The sequence below is a fragment of the Anoplophora glabripennis genome, unplaced genomic scaffold (assembly GCF_000390285.2).
Source record: "Anoplophora glabripennis isolate ALB-LARVAE unplaced genomic scaffold, Agla_2.0 scaffold184, whole genome shotgun sequence".
Classification (NCBI taxonomy): Eukaryota; Metazoa; Arthropoda; class Insecta; order Coleoptera; family Cerambycidae; genus Anoplophora; species Anoplophora glabripennis.
In genome coordinates this window covers 728914-752336 of record NW_019416285.1, presented here as the reverse complement: position 1 = coordinate 752336, position 23423 = coordinate 728914, and the positions used below count along the sequence as shown (strand labels likewise).

Sequence of the window (23423 nt, the reverse complement as noted above, 5' to 3'; positions counted from 1 at the left end):
ATTGACGTTCCGTTAAGATCATTAATAAAATCAACAAACAAGAGCGGTCCCAGAAACGACCCTTAGGGAACCCCTGAAGATTGATATGGAATTTCCTAATCGAGTATGCATTGGTATTAGACAAAAGACGAGAATAATGCCCCGTAATTTATAACAGTCATTGTTACAAATGATTGTAGGCAGAGAAATCGAATGCCTCGCCCTCTTCTCGTCGTAGAAGGAAAATTCACTCCGGCAAACATTTTCCGCGTAAGTTGCTGTTAAACATCGTAAATCGGGCGTAAGGCGCTATCACGTGGAAGAAAACCGTCCCGGAGAGGTTTCCTCGACGTTATAGCAAAGCTGCGAGGCGTAATCTTCTAGCGATTTGTGTACGTACAGTCGTGGACAATAAAAAGTTCCCAACCTATAATGCGCAAAGTCCTTTGTACATACAATTAAATTTATTTTGGTTCCACAATAAAAAAAAACGGGTTAAAATTGGTAAAAGCTTTCTCTTCAACTACTCTAAGTACTAGAGGCAAATAAACGCATTTCGTGTAAAAATAAACTGAATAAATTAAAAGAAAAAAACCTTTTAAGAGAAATGTTTGTTTATTTTGCTAAATTGAGCGAATATATATGTACTTTAGCGGAAACAAAATAGATTTCCCAGTAAAGATAAGTTCCACGAATTCGTTTTAATGTAACCTATGAAAAATAGGTTTTATTTCCTCTGTGGGGCAGTAAATAAGAAAAACCGATGAAAGATAACATACATAATGAGGTTATTATGCAGTCCTTGTTTCTGTTCACAAAGGACAATCGTTCATTAGTTCGATCGTATACGTTTATTTTAACGTGGTGGTAATTAAAAAAGGTAATTAGTACGGGCGATTAATTTACATAATTACATACTGAAAAATTAAATAATGAAAGGCAAATAACACCTAACATTTAATATCTACTTATGGGTATTAGTTAATGGTTGTGCGCTATTTTATTTCCGTTAAATATACAAATAAAAAAAAACACTTGTATGTATGTCTTGGAACTTCTCATTTTAGCTTATAATTAGGTTTTTATTAGTTAATTACGGCCTCTCAACGACAGATGTCTAAAGAAAATACCGTCTTCACACGAAAATAATATCGTATCACGCGTCCGAAAAATTTATTAAATCCGCAGTCCTAAAACATGTCAGGGATCAGAAGTGTTATATCTTTAAGGGCCCCATATTCTTTAAATAGTGTTTTCCGCAAAGACAAATAATTTCAAACATTTAATAACTGAATAATCTAAAGCTTATCAAATAATAGGAATGTTATGTCATGCCACCTGAGTATTTTCAAAGACGCCGCAGTAAAACGAATAAACAGGTGCAAAAAACGATCAAACCATCAAGGTTTTAGGTACTGAAATCTACGAAAATACTAACTTTTTTATATATAATTCCACATGTAAATATTCTTATAACATTTACTTGCTTAGTCCTACATATAAAATTGTTTACTTTTATTTATAAGTACGTGAAAATAATTCTTAAAATGTGGGGTTAGAATAACAGCAAACGCATGTTATACAAACGCTTTTTTTACTTATTATTTTATTTGAGTAAATTTAAATGGTAACAATGAATAAACAAAACATCAAGGATTTTATTTTTGTGTTTACTTTTGTTCTACACGTTTTACTTTTAAAGATTTCAGTACCTAAAAACGCCAGAAATTCCACTATTTCTCGGCCAGGAATATGGCCACCTTAAAACACGTAAATTTTAGCCAGGGCCAGGTTATTGACACAAGAAGTCGCCATGGTACTATAAATACTTCTTAATTTACATGTGACATATTTACTGGCCTTCCACGATTAAGATTATGAAAACTAAAATATAAAAATAAATATAAAACATATTAGATCTTAGATTACTTTTATCTTAATAAAAACCGAACTACGAAAATATTAAAGGTCTAAAACACTCGATATAAACTGTAATAGCCGCAACACACGAACGTAAAATTTATTATACGAGCTCCATGACGCACAACGCTTGTTTTATGCATATTGTGACATGCTAAGCACTGGCGACGTTGTTTTGCAATAATTCTTAACTTTGAAAAATGTCACCTAACATCTTTGGAACAGAATTCCCATTTGCAAAAGATGTCCAAAGTACAACTGTGATTGGGAGCGCATTGCAGCACCAGAAAATTTTACGCGCATGTGACCCAGCACTTAATCTCTAACGTCGAAATTTCTCTTCTTTACTTCGCACAGCAATATTCAAATTCACGGCTTCGCTGAGATTTATTTCAATATTCATAATAAAATCGTAATCTCGACTCGTTTCAAGAAAATCGATACCGCTTTGCTTATTTATGAGGGAACATACGAAAGATTTCTCGTGAAGCAAAATCGGACTATAAATAGAAGAAACGGTGGTAGTTTAATCAATACATCAGCTACTGGGGATGTTTTCTATCTCCAGGGATGATTTTTCTTGAAACTATTTATAACTTTCCCAAGGAATAGCTTTCATTGGATCAGCCAATTTTATCTTCTCTTTGCTGTGCTTTCGAATGGAAATAAGAAACTTTCTGTTAAAGTTACTTTTCATTTCAGTACTGAAGCTTCAAATTCGTATATAAAAAAATGAGCTCCCAGTCGTTATTTACTTGATGAAGATATAAGGAATGTATATTAAAGAGATCTCAGTGCAATTTAGTTCAACGTCTAAAAACAGATAAGCGGAAGATTAAAAATAAAATACAACGCCAGAATTGGAGCAACCGTGCTATATTAAAAATGAATCCCGAGAGAAAAGCAATTTCAAACCGAGACGCAATTTCACCACAGAAACTATATATAATTTGCTTTTTGCGATTCCTTTTTGCATATTCAACAGAAGCGATACGTGCTGTTGCTCAATATTAATAGCAAATCCTTTGTAATGGAAGCATCGAGAAAAAGAGAAAATAGGAAAATCAGGCTAAAATCACCTACAATGTAGCAGAACAAATCAGTTGTCGATGAAAAATCTATTCCCTTCTATTTTCATTGTGAATAAATGATGTTAGTAGAAGTTCTCTGAACATACAATCATAAGTACATAACAGCTAAAAAACTAATATATATAATATTCAAATATCCCCACAGAAATAGAGTCGAGTTTTTGGAAAAAAGATCTCTTCTATTTTATTCGAACGAGATTGAAAACTGCATATCTTTATCCACATTGACTTGTTTAAACACTTGCAAGCAATACCAGCCGAGCTATCGATGAAGTCAGAGGTTCCAAAAATGTTTCAACTAGAATATATCCTTAAATCCTTTTAAATAGATTTGTCATGCAATCACAAACATGCTCAATAAATTAATTATCAGTATAATGTATTGACCTGGTTTGTTAGAAAGTGATAAATTTCCTTTTACCAAATGTCACCACACGTAATTATGCATTGTTTTATTTCTCAATAGCGCGGACTTTACTTTTATACTCGCCAGTTTATTTTATTCAATGTGTTATATTAATGTAATGAAAAATAAATTTGACATATTTTATTAATCTCTAATGAGAAATCAATTTGTGAAAAATTAAATTTTAATGTTGAGCTGTCTTTTGTGTATTGTACAGGGTGACCTAGAACTGATTGTTGGCCTCCATTAGAAAGCGATAAGAGCAATTAGAAAACCACAAACGCGTATCTTTACAGCACTGTGATATAAGTATTTGACTTAAAATTGTATCTTGGAAAGTGTTGTCGTTGAGAAAAATTATGTAAAAAAATATGCGTGAAATTGGGATAAACTTACCAAGACGGAATTTTATGTCAAATACTTAGATCACGCCGTACAGAACCCCGTTTGCGGTTCCTTATTTGTTCTTCACGCTTAATATGCTTAATTGTACTACCTCTTGTCAAAAAACGGACACGAAATGAGCGTAAAAGTCCCAAACTTATCGAAAAATTCGGTAAAGATCCCTGTTTATTTATTGTCGTATTTTTACGCAAACGTATACTGGTTACATCAGTCGTTACACTAATTGCAAGTCGGAAAACCCTGTTCGGTCATACTCGACGACAACGGCCGCCCAAAAAAAATTCGAAATTCTCGACCCATCGCGCGCCCCGCGAAACCCACAAGTCGTAGGTTATGGTCGGTGTTTAGAAAGGGCAAGCAAAAGAGAATGAGAGAGAGGGCAGACTGATTGAAGAAGAGGCACTACTATAATACTAATCTAGGCACTGAAGCAGTGAACGGGGTACGGCGTGCGACTAGCGCGGAGACGCGCCGCGACGCCCCGGATAGCTGGGGTGTCGCAGTCGTTGCTCCGGGCAACCGGAGGCTGCGCCCTGCCAGGCCAACCCACCCCCGCCGTCACGTGCCGCATGTTCCGAATCGCCGGAGTGAATTACCGCCCATTTTGCTCTAGGGGCAACGTACAAGAAATCCCCTGTCTAGCACTAGGAAAATGAGACGGCATTCAAGGGAGACATCCATAAAAAAAAGCGAACAATTGGTAGCATCATCGACGGATAAGGGATCGTGACGCCAATATCACAGCGGAAGGCTCCAGGCACTGAGTCATCGCGCTGATTATTCTCCTGCGCCTTATCGACAAGTAAAAGATGTGGTCTCGAAGAAAAAATGAACTGACCTCTTGTCGGTGTACGAGTTCGACATTATTCACAACGAGATTAAAAATAGTAAAACTATTTCTCGTGATTTAGTAACAATTACTCCCAATACATATTATAGTAGCCGGGCGCATGGCACATGTTTTCTTTCACAATGACAATCTGCGTCAAATTAATAATCGCAAGAATGGAAAACAATTATTCTGACATTCAAAATACTGCAGGAGAAAATATAGAACCAGACAATATTAGTAGTAGCTGGAAAACATGAAGTTTAAGAGCGCCCCCCCCCCCAATTTAGAAAACTCAAAACTCCAATACACGACAAAAGATAAATAAAACTGTCATAATGTTACAAATTTTACGTCACGAACAACTTTACCCACTTTAATGTTGCATTAACCTACAACGTTTATGGCATCCACTCAAGTAATTACTGAAATCGAAGCGAATTAATTCCGTTCTAACAAACCGTACTTACGCAACAACTATTTGACCCTTGGGAAAGTTTATTGGAAGTAATAATACTTCTCGATAACTGGAGACGGAAGTTCCTGCGACAAACAACGAAAACAACCGCGGATGGTTGAATCGATTGACGTCTATCTCGCTTGTCGTTTTGAATCTAGTGCTTGAAGGAAAGGGTTATTAGTCCAATTAACTAAGCCTTTAAATCGAAATTTTGCCAACTTGGCTGAATTTTTGATATGAGTTAGTTTAAGGTATATTATAACAATAAGTGAGAGTAATTTTTTGTTCAACCCCCGGCCAAGGGTGGAAAAAGATAAAACAAAGGGCTTTTTCAAGATAACTCAAAAAGGGTAAGAGCTAGAAAAAAAAGTTTTTCATGAAAGTTGTAAAGCAGACAATTCTACATAAAAATGGCCTCTTAACTTTTTCTTGTACTATTACAATTAACAGAGTTAGGGAGGCTAGAAGTTAAGGGAAGATTTCAGAAATTTAAAAAAAATCATAACAAACAGAAAAATGATTGAATTTTGTAATTTTTTTTTTCAATCTGCTCTAAAATATGTAACTTTTCTTTTCAGAGAAATAGATATATTTTTTAATTTTTAATAAGAAAGTTATAACAAAAAATCAAATTTTTAATCGTTAATTTTAATGATTTAACAAAATTAAATTTCTGAAATCTTCCCTTAACTTCTAGCCTCCCTAACTCTGTTAATTTTAATAGTACAAGAAAAAGCTAAGAGACCATTTTTATGTAGAATTGTCTGCTTTACAACTTTCATGAAAAACTTTTTTTTCTAGCTCTTACCCTTTTTGAGTTATCTTGAAAAAGCCCTTTGTTTTATCTTTTTCCACCCTTGGCCGGGGGTTGAACAAAAAATTACTCTCACTTATTGTTATAATATACCTTAAACTAACTCATATCAAAAATTCAGCCAAGTTGACAAAATTTCGATTTAAAGGCTTAGTTAATTGGACTATATAGGAACTTTTAAGATTTGCGGTGAATAAGACATTAATTTAAATTTATGTATTCGTGTAACAATTTAGGTGCTTTTCAACTAAAATACACTCGGCAAAAAAATTTCAATTTCAAAACAAGAAATCTTTTTTGAAAATCCTGAACTTATGACACAAACATTTTCATATTTACTTCAATGTTTCAAGATATTGGATGGCAATATTTATTTTCCTGAATCTTGTTTTCCCTGCTTTCCGCAAGGACTTTATTATCTACGCGAAATGAAATGTATACTATAAAGAAGTTGAAATAAGCGCAAAACATTTCATCGAGTTTCACGAGTAAATCCGAAACAAAGATAAATCCCTTTTTTTTGAAAACGTATTGATATTAACCATTTGAAAATACACATTAAAAATATTCAAAACCAACGACAATTGCACGCAACAAGTTTTCGGTTTTCGTACGGTACTGACAGAACAACCTAAAAAAAACAGGCAAACGAAATACAAATACAGTTGCATTGGGCTACTGGGCAATAAATCTCAGCCGTTGATAAGTGGTTGACAGATTGCCCAGCAGTGCAGTGCAGCAATGCGGAATTTGGTGTGATTCAGGTAATTTTAATTTATTATAGGCACCTTCCATTAATCATTGATATTACAATTGTGAAAGGGAGAAATAATATTATTACAACATGGCATTTTCGAGATCCTTTGAGACGGAACAAAATTTGCCATCAATATAATAAAAATGTTTGAGGACATAAATTATTAAAATATATTGTTGGCCAAATGAACATATAATAGAAATTTTCTGCAAATTATACAAATTATTATAATTGTTTACCTTTATCAGAAAACTTTTTTAGGAACGCGTATGACTCATTAAATTTTATTGCCAAGTGTTTTTTACATGTTCAACTGACTTCGGAAAGACTATCCATGCTCGAACAAAAACAAAAACGTGTTTTTCTTCCTCTGTGGAAGTGAAAATGAATGATCGGTGTTTCCTCATCGATTCTCATCGTGGCTTGAACAAAGAACCCAATACATCAATTGTACAGCTTATAACGACCACGAAAGGAACACATTGTTAACTTACAACAAAAGGAAAAGCTGTGTGGGCGATTAACCGCGATATGGGCGATTTATCAAGGAAAATAGAACCAATTTTCTGGAAGGAAAGAATGAATTTGCCACGAAACGAAAAAATTTTGTAACGTGCCATTTTTAATTCTTTAAAATTTAATAGAGTTAAATTTTTGACAAACATTTTACGTTGACAACACCAGTATTTCGTAATTTACTTAAAACCACTAGCGAGCTATAAAATTTACATTTACGTGCATCGGAAATTTTAATACAATAGCCTGCGAAATAGTCCCGGCAATGTCTCATTAAAATTATAAAAGCTGAGACATTCACATGCTCTAGAAAGTTTAGATTACGTTCCCTGGGTACTAACTGTGATGTTGCTGTCCGTACAGCGTAATTAATTAAACTCCCAGTCGACACGGAACAATGGAGTAACGAAATTAACTTTTCCATGTGTGGTAAGTAATTAGCCGGAAAATTATAGGACACTCGCAAAAACCGTGGGTGCATTAAAGGGGTTTTAACGTTAAGGCGACAAATGCGACACCAAAACGGTACTCGAAATATTATAGGGTGTAACAATAAAACATTAAAAAAAAATTGAACACTTTTTGCATTAAAATGAAATTCTCTTTGCGATGCTGATCAAGAAAACCGGGACACCCTGTGCATTAGAAGGATATAAAAATAAAGAGTGTCGTAAAATTATAAGTGAATTTATATATTTAGAAACTTCCGCAACGTATAACAATGAACGACGATAGGAAACCCCAGAAGGAAACTGTGTTTACTGAAGACTTACGTATGACCCAGTGCTGACCTACTTCCTGATTGCCAAGGGAGTGTCCCGGTGTGCAAGAAAATATATCAATTTAAATAAGGGATTAGCATTGATCCAGGGCGAGTATTAGTAAATCAAAAACCGTTAAGGGGATCAGACGCTCATTTCAGTGTTATTTGGACTTGAATAATTGTTTTCCATGCGTTAGCAGGCCTGTGCGGTACAAAATTGAATTCATCGGTTGTGCTGTTGATACAAATTTAACTGATAAACGAGAAATAAATCAATGATACGCCTAAAATAATTTTGAAATTTATCATTGCACTTAGAACCAACGCCTAAGTTTATAAATGTGCCGGAAGATATTAGAAAGGTTTTATTTACGTTTACATAAATGCCCCAAATTCCCGCTGCAAAGTACAGTTAGTCTTTAGATGCGTTGGCGGTCAGATTTGTCATAGCCGACGCTGTATAAACATCACAAAATACACGTTTTCTGTAACGGAGAATTTGCTATACCGCTATACACCAAATTACTAAATACAACACATTTTTAACGTCATTACGTATAATATTGATTCAACATGAATTATATTTTAGTTAACCAATTTATTTTAAAAATGTCTTTACATTTAAATTGTTTTTTGTGTCCCTAACTAGTTAATTATAGACGTTTAAAACTATAAATTGAGAACGCATTACGACGTCATTTAGTGTGACAGAGAACAGCCTACTTCTCCCTCGAAGCAAACTCAATTTGGCTCTTATTTACTACGCTTATGCTGCTCTGCTACTCATCTTCTCCATTACCGATCGCACTAAATGACGTCAGGAATTAGCGCGCCAGCAAACGACCGTTCAAAACATTTATTTTACGCAAAGAACTTTAATTAATTTATAATTAATAACCTCTAAAAGATTTCTAATATTATTCACGGTATGATTATGTAAAGCTAGATTATTTCTATTTAAAAAAATAAATACTTCTCAGACTCAGACTTTTCGAAGCGACTAAATCCCGCGACTTAAAGGATCAGTTGCTACTATTGGCCAGTGCTGGCAATGCCTACCCATCAACATAAAAACACATGACAGAATTGCCAATGTAAATATTATGAAAGTTGCTAATTCTTAAACTTCCAATTATTCCTTCATTTTAATACCGCTTTTATTTAAAAAATTTATTATACTAGTTATTTCGCAAGAATTTTTTGTTTATACACAATTTCGCTCACGCAACTCAACTATTCGAAACACCTGCACCTGGTGGATAAGCATGACCAATATTGATCTTTCGCGACACCCAGAATGGACGTTATTGCGTCACCAGGCAAATTGGAATCCAACCGCATCCGTCACCAACCCAAACAGGGGATGGTTTATTTGCCGCAATAGCCCAGACGTTTCTCTTCTTACATTAATTTTATTGTTGCGTCCTAGTTCTGCCTGTTTAAATGTTACCGCACATAAAACGACCCAGAAAATGCCATAAAATTATAAGACCACTAAAATTCCCCTGGACTGGGTTTTATGCCCCTCTTATCAGTAATTTACGATTCAATAAAATACCTCGGCTTGATGTATTCATAAAGTAACGTCCTATGCACAACTCAACAGAGTTCAAGTAGTAAGTTGTTTGTTTAAGATATTTAAGATCTCATTTAAAAGTTTCAAGTCCTGGAAATTGTTTTTTAAATACACTAATTTTGATGTAAAATTGATGCATCATTATGTTATAACGCAATAAAAAATATTTGTTCATGTACAAATTGTATATCGTCTTATTGTACCATTTCACTCATTCAAAATTTTACTAAATACGCCTCTGTTCATACACACAGTTGGCGAATTGTAGAGGGTCTGTCTCTGCGGATATAAATACGATTTCCGCTCATCTGTACTTACTGGTTTGCATACGTTGCGTTTGTACTTATTTCAATTATATCGATTAAATATTCCTGACACATCGGACGAACATGTCGGTGTAAAAATATTAACAAACGTTTATGCCTATAAAAATGATCATAACTCATAAATTGAGACCTAGCAACAAGTAATCGGATTAATAAAGATAAGAAAAATCATTGAAAAGTTTGTCAATATCAGGGAACACTAACATCTAATATAATTAATTTAGCAGATAAATCAAAGTTAATGTAACATTTTCCTAACCTTTTTCCACCCAGGAATAATCTGCTAAACGCCATACATTCATTTATTGCATTGAACTACTACGTCGTCATTTTAAACCACAATCTTACGATGGAAATATAGGAGAAGGCTGACGTCACTTTTGTTTACCGTTCGCGAATTGTGCGATTGTCCATTTTCATCGGTATTTATAAGAACCTGACTAATTGTAAACCAGCAAATAAAAATGGGAAGGGCTTTTAAGTTAATTTTCCATCGCCTCTTCATTTCACAGAATGGAATACAAATTATTTGATTAAGCGAGTCTGATATTAATCTTTTATTAAAAACAAGTTTCTTTCTTAGCCTGAATCTTTATTCCACTTCAAATTTATTTTGGAAAGATATGTTATTATTCATTAAAAAATGTTAAGGGGTTCTTCCTCGCGGTTATTAAAGCCTTATAATAATAAAAAATATTAATAGAATACGTAAAACATTTGTGAAATAACACGTAACAAACGATTTGGCTGCGATCCGTACCATTTGTTCCTGTTCATTAACGAACGCCTCGACCTCATTTTGCGAGTGAAGCTGCAATCGGGTAATCTCGCACTTTTTCCCTGAAGCACGGGAAATGACTGAGGAACAAAGGCAGCGCTCGCGACAGCAAAACAAGCACTTTAATGTATTAGGTGACCTAATTCGAGATAATTGTATTAACTCTTGTTTTGATGTGGAAACAAGGGCGTTACACGAGAGACCCGTTCATCATGATGACATCACGCGTGTACCTGAACAAATACCTATGAGTAGAAATTAAGCACCGCTTTACACGAGCGTTTTTTCCGTTGACTGGTCGATTTACCGCGGGTAACATATCGTCAAAGTGAAAAATATGCCAGAAAACACTTCGTTTTCGAGATAAATATACCGTTTCTTAATTAGTTACTAAAATCAGTGCACACTCTGTATATTGCAGAATTACTTTAACATTCTACTGTTTTTGGTGACTATATCACAAAAACAAAACTGTGAGTGACGTGATCGAAACACTGTGATAAAATTGTAGTATTTACGATCCTACGATATTTTGACGAAAACCATACCTTTCACATGACTCACAAGAAACGTCATAACAGAGAATTGTATAAATAAAAACAACGGTTTCACAACATGACCGTATTTATTGGCACTAAAACGAAATTCGGCACAGCCAGTCTCTCAATTTTGGAATTTTTATAACAAGATATTCGCATCCGCTTAAAGGTAGCAGTGGTGACATTGAAAAGATATATCGGGACCATGATTTAAGAAATATATTTCTGGAATTTAACTGTTGACACTTAATTAGCGAAGTAGTAAAGAACTTGTTTTTATCTTACTTAGCACGATTCCAAATAAAATGAATTTTATTTCAGGCAGCGCTGTTGATTGTTTCGATTCACGCGAAACAATAATAAAGAACGGATGGATAAATAACGTTGGTGTTTATATATGTTTCATTCTTTTTTCATTCACATAATCATAAAGACATTAGACAATTTTTTGTAAAGCCTGAAAAAGATGGACCCCCTGAATAACCGCGCAAAATATTGTCGTTCCGCCTAATCCATAAAGTTACCAAGCAACCTAATCTACCGATCTTGATTATGGTAATTGAATTCTTCCTATACGTTTTCGAACGATGATTTACGGTTCGGAAGAAAAGTGCCCGCTTTTATATCAATGTCTTTCAACAGAGGATATTTTTTTATAATTATTGGCAAAAGAAATGTTATCAATATGCAGTGTCCAACCAGCAATACGCAATTCAGTTGGTATCTGGAATTGGACCGTGTCTGAGTGTTTTTGAGCGAGTGCGCGAAAATTGGATTCGAAGGTGTCGCGCGTGCATCGCAATTTAGTTGGTATCTGGAATTGGGCCGTGTCCGAGTGTTTTTGAGCGAGTGCGCGAAAATTAGATTCGAAGGTGTCGCGCGTGCATCGAAAATGGTGGTGGACATTTTGAGCATATGTTGTAGTTTGTTTTGTACTTGTGCGTTTAAAAATTACTGAATTTTGCTTTTTGGTAAGTACCTAAATTATTTTTAATACTATGATTACTTGGATGACGTGAATCTGTGGGTACTTTAATTACGTATTTTTCAAATTCACAATTTGATCAAAAGTTCCCGTTTTGAGAGATTCATAATTACTAAAATTCGAACTAAAATTTAAGCACAACACTATCTTCGTACTACAACATCGATACGTTTTATTTTATTTATTTAAAAACTGGAAAACGATTGTCTTGAAGTTTACTAAATGTTTCACAATAATAATTGTTTACATTTTTCCATAGGACAAGTCTGCCGCGTGCACACGTCACATATCAGCTGTGTGGCGTTAACCGCTGTTGCCACGTTGTGATGAAACTCCCCAATATTAATACTCGCTGTATTTTGAAAACTGTTAAACTTACGCCCATGTAATATACAACTCTTTTGTTCACTTATGATTACTCTATCTCATGCTGATATAATGGCAGTCAGCTTCTTACAACCTGTATCCTTAAACACAGCATCTTCAACTGACAAATTTTTTCATGTATTAATTCAGACATCAACGTTGTTACACACCACAAAACAGACAACAAAATAAAAATTCCCGACAGTTTCTTTCCGCATTGCCCACTCGCTACACTTTTAGTACAATGCGTCATAATCTACCTTTCCGTTATGCAATCGTTTCCGCACTATTGCTAGCCAAAGTTGTGTCGCCGCCATCAGGAAAAGTTTTTATTGGATCACCACGTGTAGGCGACAATGAAAATAAAATATGTATGACATAATAGCACTACTTCGTTTAAATAATATCGTTTCGGAAATATTTCTGCTGGCGTTATAATTATTACTAATGAAAATAAACGGAAATTTTTAAAACGCAGTTAATATGAAAGACAAAATGTGATTTTAAACGAGATTGTCTCGATTTTATTTTAATGTCACTAAATTACACGTCGCAACTGATATACTTAAACGAAAACTACTGCCAAGAGTTTGTTTAGGCAAATTTCCAGACCGGTTGGAGTTACAGTTATTTTTTTTTTTGTGAAATTTATTAAGAGCAGCCCAGGTGTGTAGTGGACATAAAAAAAATTGTAGATGTTACTAGAAATATGTTTTTTTTTTAAATTTAAAAACGAAACAATTCCGACATACGTTTGTATGTTTTTCTGTTAATTTGTGACATGAAACACACCATTAAAGTTTAGATAAGTATTTTGATTCCACTCTGTATATTCTCTAACAAAAAATATACATTTACTTGCTGTGGGAAAAATCTCAAGATATAAACCAACTTTTTAAGAACCACTCCGTTGAGAATAACCGATGATAAATTGTATATCATGTCAACATATTAATAATGCAAAAGATGAGGATCAATCACGCGCAAGTCGCTTTTTTAACACAGATCATTATGCAGAACACAACTATTGATCACACGTAACGGCGACGAAATTTCTGGTTATTATGTAACATAACTTTTACAAGTTTTACATATCGTCACGAAATAAATTTTGCGATTAAAAATACAGGATGATTCACAACTCATCTAAAAAAAATTAGAAATAAATGCGTCACGAAACATGGAGTCAATATCGTAAAAAAAAAAATTTTAACTCCTTATAGTTTTCGAGAAAAAATTTATTGAAGTTGTAGTATTTACAACCCTTACATGGCTGGGCAATGCGCTCTTTCTCCACGTGGCCGCAGACGCTTGCGAATACTGAAATCCGATTTTAGTATTAACGTATTTGCGATAGTATTTACACTAGTTTTTCAACTGTCGAAAAATGGCCTACGTCTATAGCAACTCGGAGTTGATGGATAGCGTTTCAGTTTATGGCGAAGCAAGACAACATTCGCGTTATGGTGAAGCATTTATGTTATGGTGAAGCAACAATTTATTTTTTTTGAAAATGTATAAGTCTAATTGAAAATGTGTTCGTAGCATTTATGACACAATGAAGCTGGCGATAACTCCATAAATATTATTTTATCTACACAGGGTGAACCTTAAATACATACACATATGTATATTTTAAACGCAGGCACAGTTTATTGTACAGAATATACAATTAATAGTTTTTTTGCGAAGAAATTAGGAGTAACTTTGAAACATCTTCATAAAAATGTTTGTGTCCAATTTAAAATAGTATAAAAAATGGAACACACGAGAGCATAGAAAAAAATCAATTCTTATATTCTACATATCGCTCAGAACGAGGTGCTTTAAATTGGGGCGGAGCGGCGCCTAAATAATACGTTCCGCTGATTTACAACAAGCTTCTAGATACCGAAATGCCCTGCCACATAAATCGCGCTTTTTTGGACCGGCTAAATTTAGAAAAATACATTTATGCCATTCCAGACGGAACGGGATTTCCTAAGGTGACGGGAATTTATAGGGGATAAAAATAAGAGGAATAAATTCCTCGCTCCGATATGAAGAATGGGAAATACCTAATTGATGGTCCTAGAAAGACACAATGGGGACGTACAAATAATCTCCGATTAAAAATAGATTTCTGTCCTAAAAGAATGTTAAAACGGCACATGATTGCAGTTTGTGACAGGCACCGACATGTCTTGGTATCGACAAGTTACAATTTGTTTTATAAATAAATAATTTCTGGAATATTAATTACACAGAACAATACCACTCGTATTTTGAATCCGGGAAATGTTTTCTCACGCAACTTGCGCCTGGATTCCGAATCTGGAATAAAAGTGCACCATGGCGTCGGCATTTTGACATGATTTTGAGGTTATGTCACACCTACAGATATTTTTCCAACTCAACACTGTTACTTAAAGTACATCTTACGTCTCCATTTTTGATTTGTTTTGATACAACCTTCAAGATATCCACCATTTCAAATTTAGATGATCCAGTATTTAACCAGTTACTTTCACTTAACAGCTAAGATACATACAATATTTCCTAATTGTTGCATTTATTCCAAGCTCGAAAATCCCAACTCACGTTAGTCAGGCACTTGAATTGTGAGAGACGAATAGACTCACGTTAATCAAACACTCCAAATCGTGAGATGCGAGAGGACTCACGTTAATCAAGCACTCGAGTCGTAAGAGACGAGAGGACTCGCGTTAATCAAACACTTGAATTGTGAGAGGCGAGGGGACTCAGGTTAATCAAACACTCCAAATCGTGAGATACGAGAGGTCTCACGTTAATCAAGCACTTGAATCGTGAGAAGGCGAGAAGTCCCACGTTAATCAAACACTCCAAATCGTGAGATACGAGAGGTCTCACGTTAATCAAGCACTTGAATCGTGAGAAGGCGAGAAGTCCCACGTTAATCAAACACTCCAAATCGTGAGATACGAGAGGGCTCACGTTAATCAAGCACTTGAATCGTGAGAAGGCGAGAAGACCCACGTTAATCAAACACTCCAAATCGTGAGATACGAGGAGACTCACGTTAATCAAGCACGTTAACCAAGCATTGAAATCAACTAAACTTTAATTAGTGACATCTTGGAGAAAAAAAGCTTACATAGACAATCCAAAATGGAAATTACAGAAGAAAAGTACTTCAAGTTAACGCATACAATATTGAGTAAAGAATATATCTGTAGGTATGACATAACATCAAAAATAGGTCAAAATGGCTTTTGACACTTTTCTGTTTGGATGCAGAACGAAAAATTGCGCTAGTAAACATGTCAGAACAAAAAACAAAAGAGTATCTTCATAGTATTCAGAAAAATGAACTAATTTAAAAAAAAAAACGTTTGAAATAAATTATTCAAGAAATGGAAAACCACATTTATTTCAGTATCCAACCACCGCGCAATCACTAAAAATAATAAAATCACTCACCTGTCGAAGATCCTGGCCTCCTTGAGGACGTTGCCCAGGTTGATGTAAGCGTCGAGGAAGTTGGGGTCCAGGCCGACGGCCTTCTCGAAATGGTGGATGGCCAGCCAGATCTCCCCTTGCGCGTTAAAAACGCACCCCAGATTACTCCAGGCGACTGCAAAATCAGGTCTAGTTTCTATGGCCTTTAGGTAGCAAGCCTATAGAGACAGTCAGAATTAGGCAGTGCTTTTCAACTCTAGCCTCGTCGCTAGCGCCTTCCACTTCCGCAGGGCCTCTCGCAAAATCGCAAAGAGCTCGCAAGTACTGAGTAATCGCAAAAGCGCTTACGCACACCACGTGGTAGCGGCCGATGGAGCGACACTCTCCGACTTGTACGCATTCCCAACATACACACCACCCGAGGTTACTCAAATATGTTGTTTTATGGCCATCGCCATTCATCAGAAGATGGTCAGGAGTCGGGAAATGTTAGGGTACGATTTTAAGGACATTCTGATCTTCAATTTGATAAATTGCGGCAGTGGTTCCTGAAGGGTCAGCTCTGGGGTCACTATTGTTTGTTATTTTTATCAGTGATCAATCCGATGAAGTCGATTACTTGTTTTCAGAATTAAATTTTCTACGATTGCATTAGATCGCAAGAAAATCTTGTCAGATTAATTTGTAGGTGTTAAATCTTTACATTAGCAATTATTATACACGAAACCGTTAGCAAAGGTATTCATTCTCCCATCTACATGCCCCGAAAAACGTTACTAGCAAACAAAGTTATTATCCTGGCGCGCATTGTTACCTCTTTTCATTCCTGAAAATTTGTTGCTCGAGGACCACTCTTCTCTTCTTTTCAAATCAGGGCTTCCCTAATAATTATCCCTTTCATAGCCGAGCACAATGCCTTTGAAATTTCAACGGACTGAATTAAGACATCAAAAAAGCACCCCTGCAATTTTTTATCCTTAAATGGGAACTTGAAATCCGATATCTGTATAGGGAACCTTCTATCGCCCTATGACGAATAAAAAAAAGGTTTTCTGGCAACGTTTGAAAGTATTCCTGATCACGATAAGCCGAAGATTGTTTTTTGATAAAATATGCCGTCAACAAAAATGTACAGGTGGATATCTACGTGTTTTTTTTTGGATAGATGGCGCTATTGTCAATCAACAACCCTGTCAACCCTTCACAACTTTACAGCGGTTACATATGTAACAACCAATAAAAGAAAAGGAGTAAAAAATTATAATAAAAATAAAACCGTTTCTCAAAATCGAACCAGACATGCTTTAGAGTTTAAGGTGATCAAGCTACATCTTCTGACGAACGGCCAATCAAAATGAACCGCTTACTGCTCTTAATTCTTCGCATACATCAAAGAATACGTACACTCGTCGGAGGTATTTCTTTTTTAACCAGTCTGCGCCGGTTCGGGGTACGGAAAAGCGGCTTGGGCAGCCAAACGCCCCCCCGAACGAGCGGACTAGGTGCGCATTGATTTCAAGACCGCGCGTATGTATCGCCTTTACGCAACGCCAAGGAAAGTCTACGCCGAGCGCGTACACCGGGTGGAAAATCGCATAAGGAGTAGAGGTGAATCTACGCATAGGCGCAGTTGACGCTTTGAGAGGCCCCGATAATCTCCGATACCTAAAAACAAAGACCACCATAATCCGTGTCGCTTGCGTACTTTACCTGACACTAAGCCATTGGTTTATGCTTTTACCAGAGTCTGTCTGCGGTGGGCTGAGACAAAATCGACCAAATCTGCCACATACCTGTATTATCGTACAGCAACATAGTAATACCATTAGTCAGTATTCTTACTTCTTACAATACATATATGAAATAGTTTTTTTTGGCGCCCACAAAACGAGATGTCACCAACGCTTGGAATTATCTTGGACTGCACAATGGCAACCGATGATTAAGTACCTACAATACTTGATAATTTAATAATAGACTTGGTTGGAATTCAATGACACAGAGACACTTGCAAAAACTTCACAGATTACTTTGTGAAATGCGTTTATTCAGTCGACAGAACACCAAAGTGGCATAATGTGTTAATCCATTCACAACTAATGAAATATATAAGAAAGTATCGTATAATCGGTGATAGTAAATAAAATTTTGTGTGTTGTAAAGTTACAGCGCATCCGCATGTAACGACCAATAAACAATGAGGCATACTTTCCCGGCATATCTCGCGTCATGCGGATGCGCTCTTAGACTGACATTTTAGCAGTGCAAGAAAACTAAAAACCAACGTATATAAAAATGGCGTAAAAATTTGTGTTTTCCAGTCTTGATTACAACCGGATTGGGTTGTATTCATTCAAATCATATCAGCAGTTAGGAATTTTGTCTTTGAGGTTAGAAATCATTTGCATACTTAGATTTTTGGTATCGAAGTACATTGTTTGATTTCATTTGATACGTTTTTTAGAAAAAAAAATGAATTCGCTTGAATTACCTTAACACCTTTACAATACAATAATTATGAAAATACGAAAAATAAGTAAAGCAATAGAAATAAAAAATCTAGTAATTGGGAACACTGGAATACAACGCACATATGCGAAACAATAAAAAAAATATCTTGGAAAATTACATCTTAAAAATATTTCAGGTGCGACATAAAACCACCTTAAAAACAAACAATTCTATGTATAACACCGATATTTATTTTAATGAGAGGAAAATTTTAACTGAATTTCTATACCGAGAACAATATGATCAAACTATGAAGCAGGATATATCTCTAATAATTTTCTATCAGCTAAAAATGGATTAACTTCGTCTTGACTATCTTAAATCCAAATCAATTTTACAAAACAGATGAAACAGTTACAATATAATAAAATATATTATAACTTTTACTGATTCCAATCGCCACTTGGTGAAATCCTTTTTGGGATATCATAATACTTATAAAACAGAATAGGGAAAGGACAGAATGATGATGAATACAATTTTTGCCTGAAATTGCAAGTACATAAAAAAACGTCGCTTGCAATTTCAAAAAGTCAAAAAATATGAAAATTGACACCGTCAATATTATCAAAGCAAAATTACCAGAGCAAAAAGTGACTATATTTACAAAACATTACCAGACAAAAAATTAATTAATCCAGTCATTTAAATTTAACACTTGCACGTATTTATTATTATTTTGGCGTATGACAATAGTTTACTTTCATCTCTGGTAATAACGTTCGATGCAAGAGTTATTTTTGCATTTGGCCGATATTTTCAGTGAACGAAATTCCTCTACATACCAAACTACGCCAGCGGCACCTGAAATTTAAAAAAAATAGCCAACAATATCATCAACGCCACCCTAAACAAGGACGTTTCGCTTTATACCACACCGAATCGGGTGGGGGATTGATGAATTGTCGGCCAACACATCCTGCAAAATAAAAAATAGTGAAAGAGTGTATGGTGAAACGCCAATAGCTTCTGGAATGGAAAAAACCTACCAATCTACCACGGCTACGCATAAAGCTCAATGCACACGTTCAGAGATCTGTCACAATTATACTTACGCAGTGTGAAAAAAGTTACGCAACGCGCCTCTTCGAAAATAATCGGCCAAAAGGTGTTTAACTGTTAATTTGGAATGTTAAAAAATATCACCCCTTGCATTTGAATGGGAAAAGCTGCCTTTAAAATGAAAAAAACCATGATTTAAAAACAACTTCACAGTCGTACTGATGCTGGGATAGGACTCATGGGATCAAAAACGTCATGATAATCTGACTTACCTTAGCTTCGTCTAAACGACCTAGCGCTTTTAGGAGATTACCCAAATCGCTACGAACGCAGTAGAGATCCTGAAAAAAATAAAATAAATTCACTCCCCACTCTGTGTGCCTCGAAAAAATTAGTTTTCACGCAAAGTTCACTTATAGCGCATTCAAACATCGACAGAGTATTACGTGGAATGCCCGGATCACTTCTACTTAACACAGAAATGATTTCAAAATGGCTCCGATCGGAGCACCCCTGCGCCCAGCGGTCGCGACCGGACATTTAATATATTTTGATGTACGTATATTTTATAATTTAATAATTTCCGGTTCCGACAAAGAGCTTTTTGAAAGAAAAATTTGAATTAAAATATTCACAAAATTTTCAGTATTTCAAATCAGGGCAGTTCCTTGGATTGACTTAAAAATTTATGGCACTATAAATTCAACCAGTCAGCTGTTCTAATTTCAGATTCCTGGCAGATAGGACAATTCTTTGGATATCAAGTTTTGTTTTGACGAGCTATCTTGAAAATATTAAAATGTACAAATCAATCTACACTGTGAATGTATTTAATATGATGATTTACTAATTTAAAAATTGATTAAATAGTTAAAGTTGCATAACAAAATAGGCCAGTCATTATGACCTTTTTTCGGAAAAAAAATACTATTAGAAGTTTTTTTGCGGAATATTGTTTAGAAACATGTTATGAACAAAATATCAAAAAATCAACTCGAGACTAGTTGGGAAACTTTGTTAAAATAATGGTCAAAGTTATGGAAAATATAAACGCCTGGAATTTATTAGGAAAATTATCTTGTTCTGTATTAATAAACTCGAGGTTAATTTACAAGTGCTAATAAAAAATCATTTTTAAAACTTTTCTTCAATAAATGTTGTTTAGCTTTTCAAATATACAAGTTGTCCCATTTTAATGTGCCAGACCACCTAATTTTTTTAATTCAACTTTTATAAAAAAAATATTTCAAACAAAAAGTTATCAGGTTTCGAGGGGTCAAATTATAGTGACCTTGAAGTCAATTATCAAGGTCACTTAAAGGTCAACCTTGATTTTTTAAATAGAAACCCATTTTTTTGCAGATTCGTATTCTGCGGGAAAAAATAATTAACCTTTGTATGGAATTTTTTTTTAATGCTTCGTTCTCTCGCTAGAGTGCGCTTTACCTGTTTCATTTTAATTCTCAGAATAATATCTCAAGAAATAAGCAGGATGGTAAAAATATTTCCAACAAAAGTTGTCAGGTTTCGAGGGTATCAAATTACCGTGACCTTAATATTAACCTTAAGGTCAATTATCAAGGTCAACCTTGATTTTCTAAATGGAAACCCGTATTTTTATTACAGTTTCGTATTCTGCGGGAAAAACATATTTACGAAACTATAATAAAACTATGGGTTTCCATTTAGTAAATCAAGGTTGACCTTGACATAATTTGACCCCCTCGAAACCTGATAACTTTTGTTCGAAACATTTTTTTATAAATCGAATTAAAAAAATTATGCGGTCTGGTAGGTACAATAAAATGGGACACCTTGTATATATTTAAGTATGTCTGATATTTCTCAATAAAAACCAAGACATTTTTCAATACAGCGAAAAAATCTATTTTCGGCATCTTATCAACAAAAGTATTGCTACTTTTGATAATGTTTCACAATGCTGTGGCAATTTTGGAATGAAGCAGCAAGATAACCATTTCTACAGAAAAATTGGACACATTTCTCATAATTGCCTCATAAATTTTAATAAAGCAAAATAATCTAATACTCTTAGGAATACGCCAGGGAATACTGTTGTCTACTTAAGTGATTTATGAAGGTTTTTATGGGCAGTTTAAATATTTTAAGCTTATAATTATGATTAATGTATTTGGGAAAATCCTGGAAAATTAATGGAAATCTTTAGAAGGTCCTTTTTATGAAAGAAGTTATTTTTCAACTCGATAAATTTAATACTAAAAAAATCTCAGATTATATTGCTAATATCCAAATCATTACAAACAATACATCCCGATTTCACAGCCATTTGTCATGCATTTTGCAAACAATATTTTTTGTCATCATGAAAGAACATTCACCCGTGATATATTTGAAAAAATTGACATTTATAGGTACATTTGTAGTGTCATTCTATAAATACAAACAAAAATTAATTCCCTGTTCACATGAAATATACATGTGTTATAAAACTGATAATTAAACCAAGTGCATCTATTTATACTTATATAAATATCTAAAATTAAAAATACAAAAGTTGCCAGCACAATTTTAAATCGGGGCGATTTAACTATTAAAAACAGCAAGTAATTTATCCTTTGAATCCGTTAAAATTCATTATAGAACGACTCAATTCTTTAAATTAATTAGAACGATTACAACCGAAACCCTGTCATTAGTCTCTTTAAAATCTATCTTTATTGCCTTCCACATTTAAATCTTGAACAAACGAAACAAACTCGACAAAAGTTCCGCAACAGGTTGTAGACAAAGAAATCAAGAAACAAACTCGTCCTTAAGAAACTATCAAACGACCGACCTTACAACATGGATCCGATTAAAAAAATTCAAATCTACTTACTGGGTTATACTGCAATGCAGTGATATATGCTTGTACCGCCTGCTCCATATCACCAGCGGCGACAAGGGCCGCTGCCAAATTAATATAACCATCGATGAAGTCTGGTTTCAACCGGACCGCATGCCTGTAATTTTCCAAAGCCTCTTGAAGCTGGCCCCTTTCCTTGAATACATTTCCAAGATTACTGAAATAAAGGCACTGTTGAATATCGTGTCCTTCGAAGAAACAATAAATTGGGTATTCATTAAAATCAACATCCATTGTCAAAAACTAAACAAAAACAACTAAGTGACTTTGAAGTTATGCATATTGTCTGTACCTGTATGCCTCAGCTAATAAAGGATTTTGCTTTATTGCTAATGTGCTGAATTGTGCCGACTTATCCAACCGCCGACATTGAAAATGTATGCTGGACAAAAGCAGAAGTACTCCTGTGTTTGTCTGGTCCTGCCTCCATAATTGCATGCAATGTCTCTCTGCATTTTCGTAATCTCCAGCTTGATACTCGCGGTGGGCAAGTTCTAAAAGCCCTAGAAATTAACAATTTATCAATAATAGAAATGTTTTATGCAATTTACAATCAGACTTACCGACGGAAGACATTGGAATACTATCGTTCATTTTCAGTATAACCTGGCCGAGAGGTAATCCGCTGTTGTTCGCTGTATTTGTTTGATTTTGAGCATTAACAGCGACCTGTTGGCCCTGCATTTCACAAAAAGAGTCCACAATTAATAAATACTTATCTACTTCACTCAACAAAGATAATACAAGACGTGCTTTTTAATTCGAGCGTCTTTCACTACCACAATCGATTACTTGATTACTTACTAACCGTGCAACAAAAAGTAGTCACGTTAGAAGGAGATGTCTGATGTCTGGATACGGAAACAGCATCAACACTTTGTGACAGTGTTGCCAGGTATTAAAATTACCATTGATGTGATAAAAATAGTTATGTATGATTTTAAAATATAAACATGTAAGAGGTGAATGAAGATAAATAGATGGCGCGCACTAATTTTAGAGACTATTCAATAATTCCCAAGTAATTTTCAACAATAACATCTGATTTTATGCTTTGCATTTACTTTATTTAAAGTGCTACACAGAATAAAGT

General features: G+C 34.8%; 1 protein-coding gene across 4 annotated transcripts in view; it reads right to left on the bottom strand.

The window, feature by feature from the left end:
• The window catches only part of LOC108910130 (UDP-N-acetylglucosamine--peptide N-acetylglucosaminyltransferase 110 kDa subunit), a 42043-nt gene that overhangs the window by 17952 nt on the left and 668 nt on the right, over positions 1-23423 (bottom strand). For 2 of the 4 annotated variants that reach the window (XM_018714646.2, XM_018714645.2), the window contains exons 2-6: positions 22894-23008; positions 22623-22833; positions 22304-22487; positions 19716-19784; positions 15952-16148 (exon numbers count right to left, since the gene is read on the bottom strand). In XM_018714646.2, the coding sequence (XP_018570162.1) occupies positions 15952-16148; positions 19716-19784; positions 22304-22487; positions 22623-22833; positions 22894-22924 (692 nt within the window). In that variant the 5' untranslated portion in view covers positions 22925-23008. The other 2 variants (XM_018714647.2, XM_018714644.2) reach the window with 2 other exon arrangements.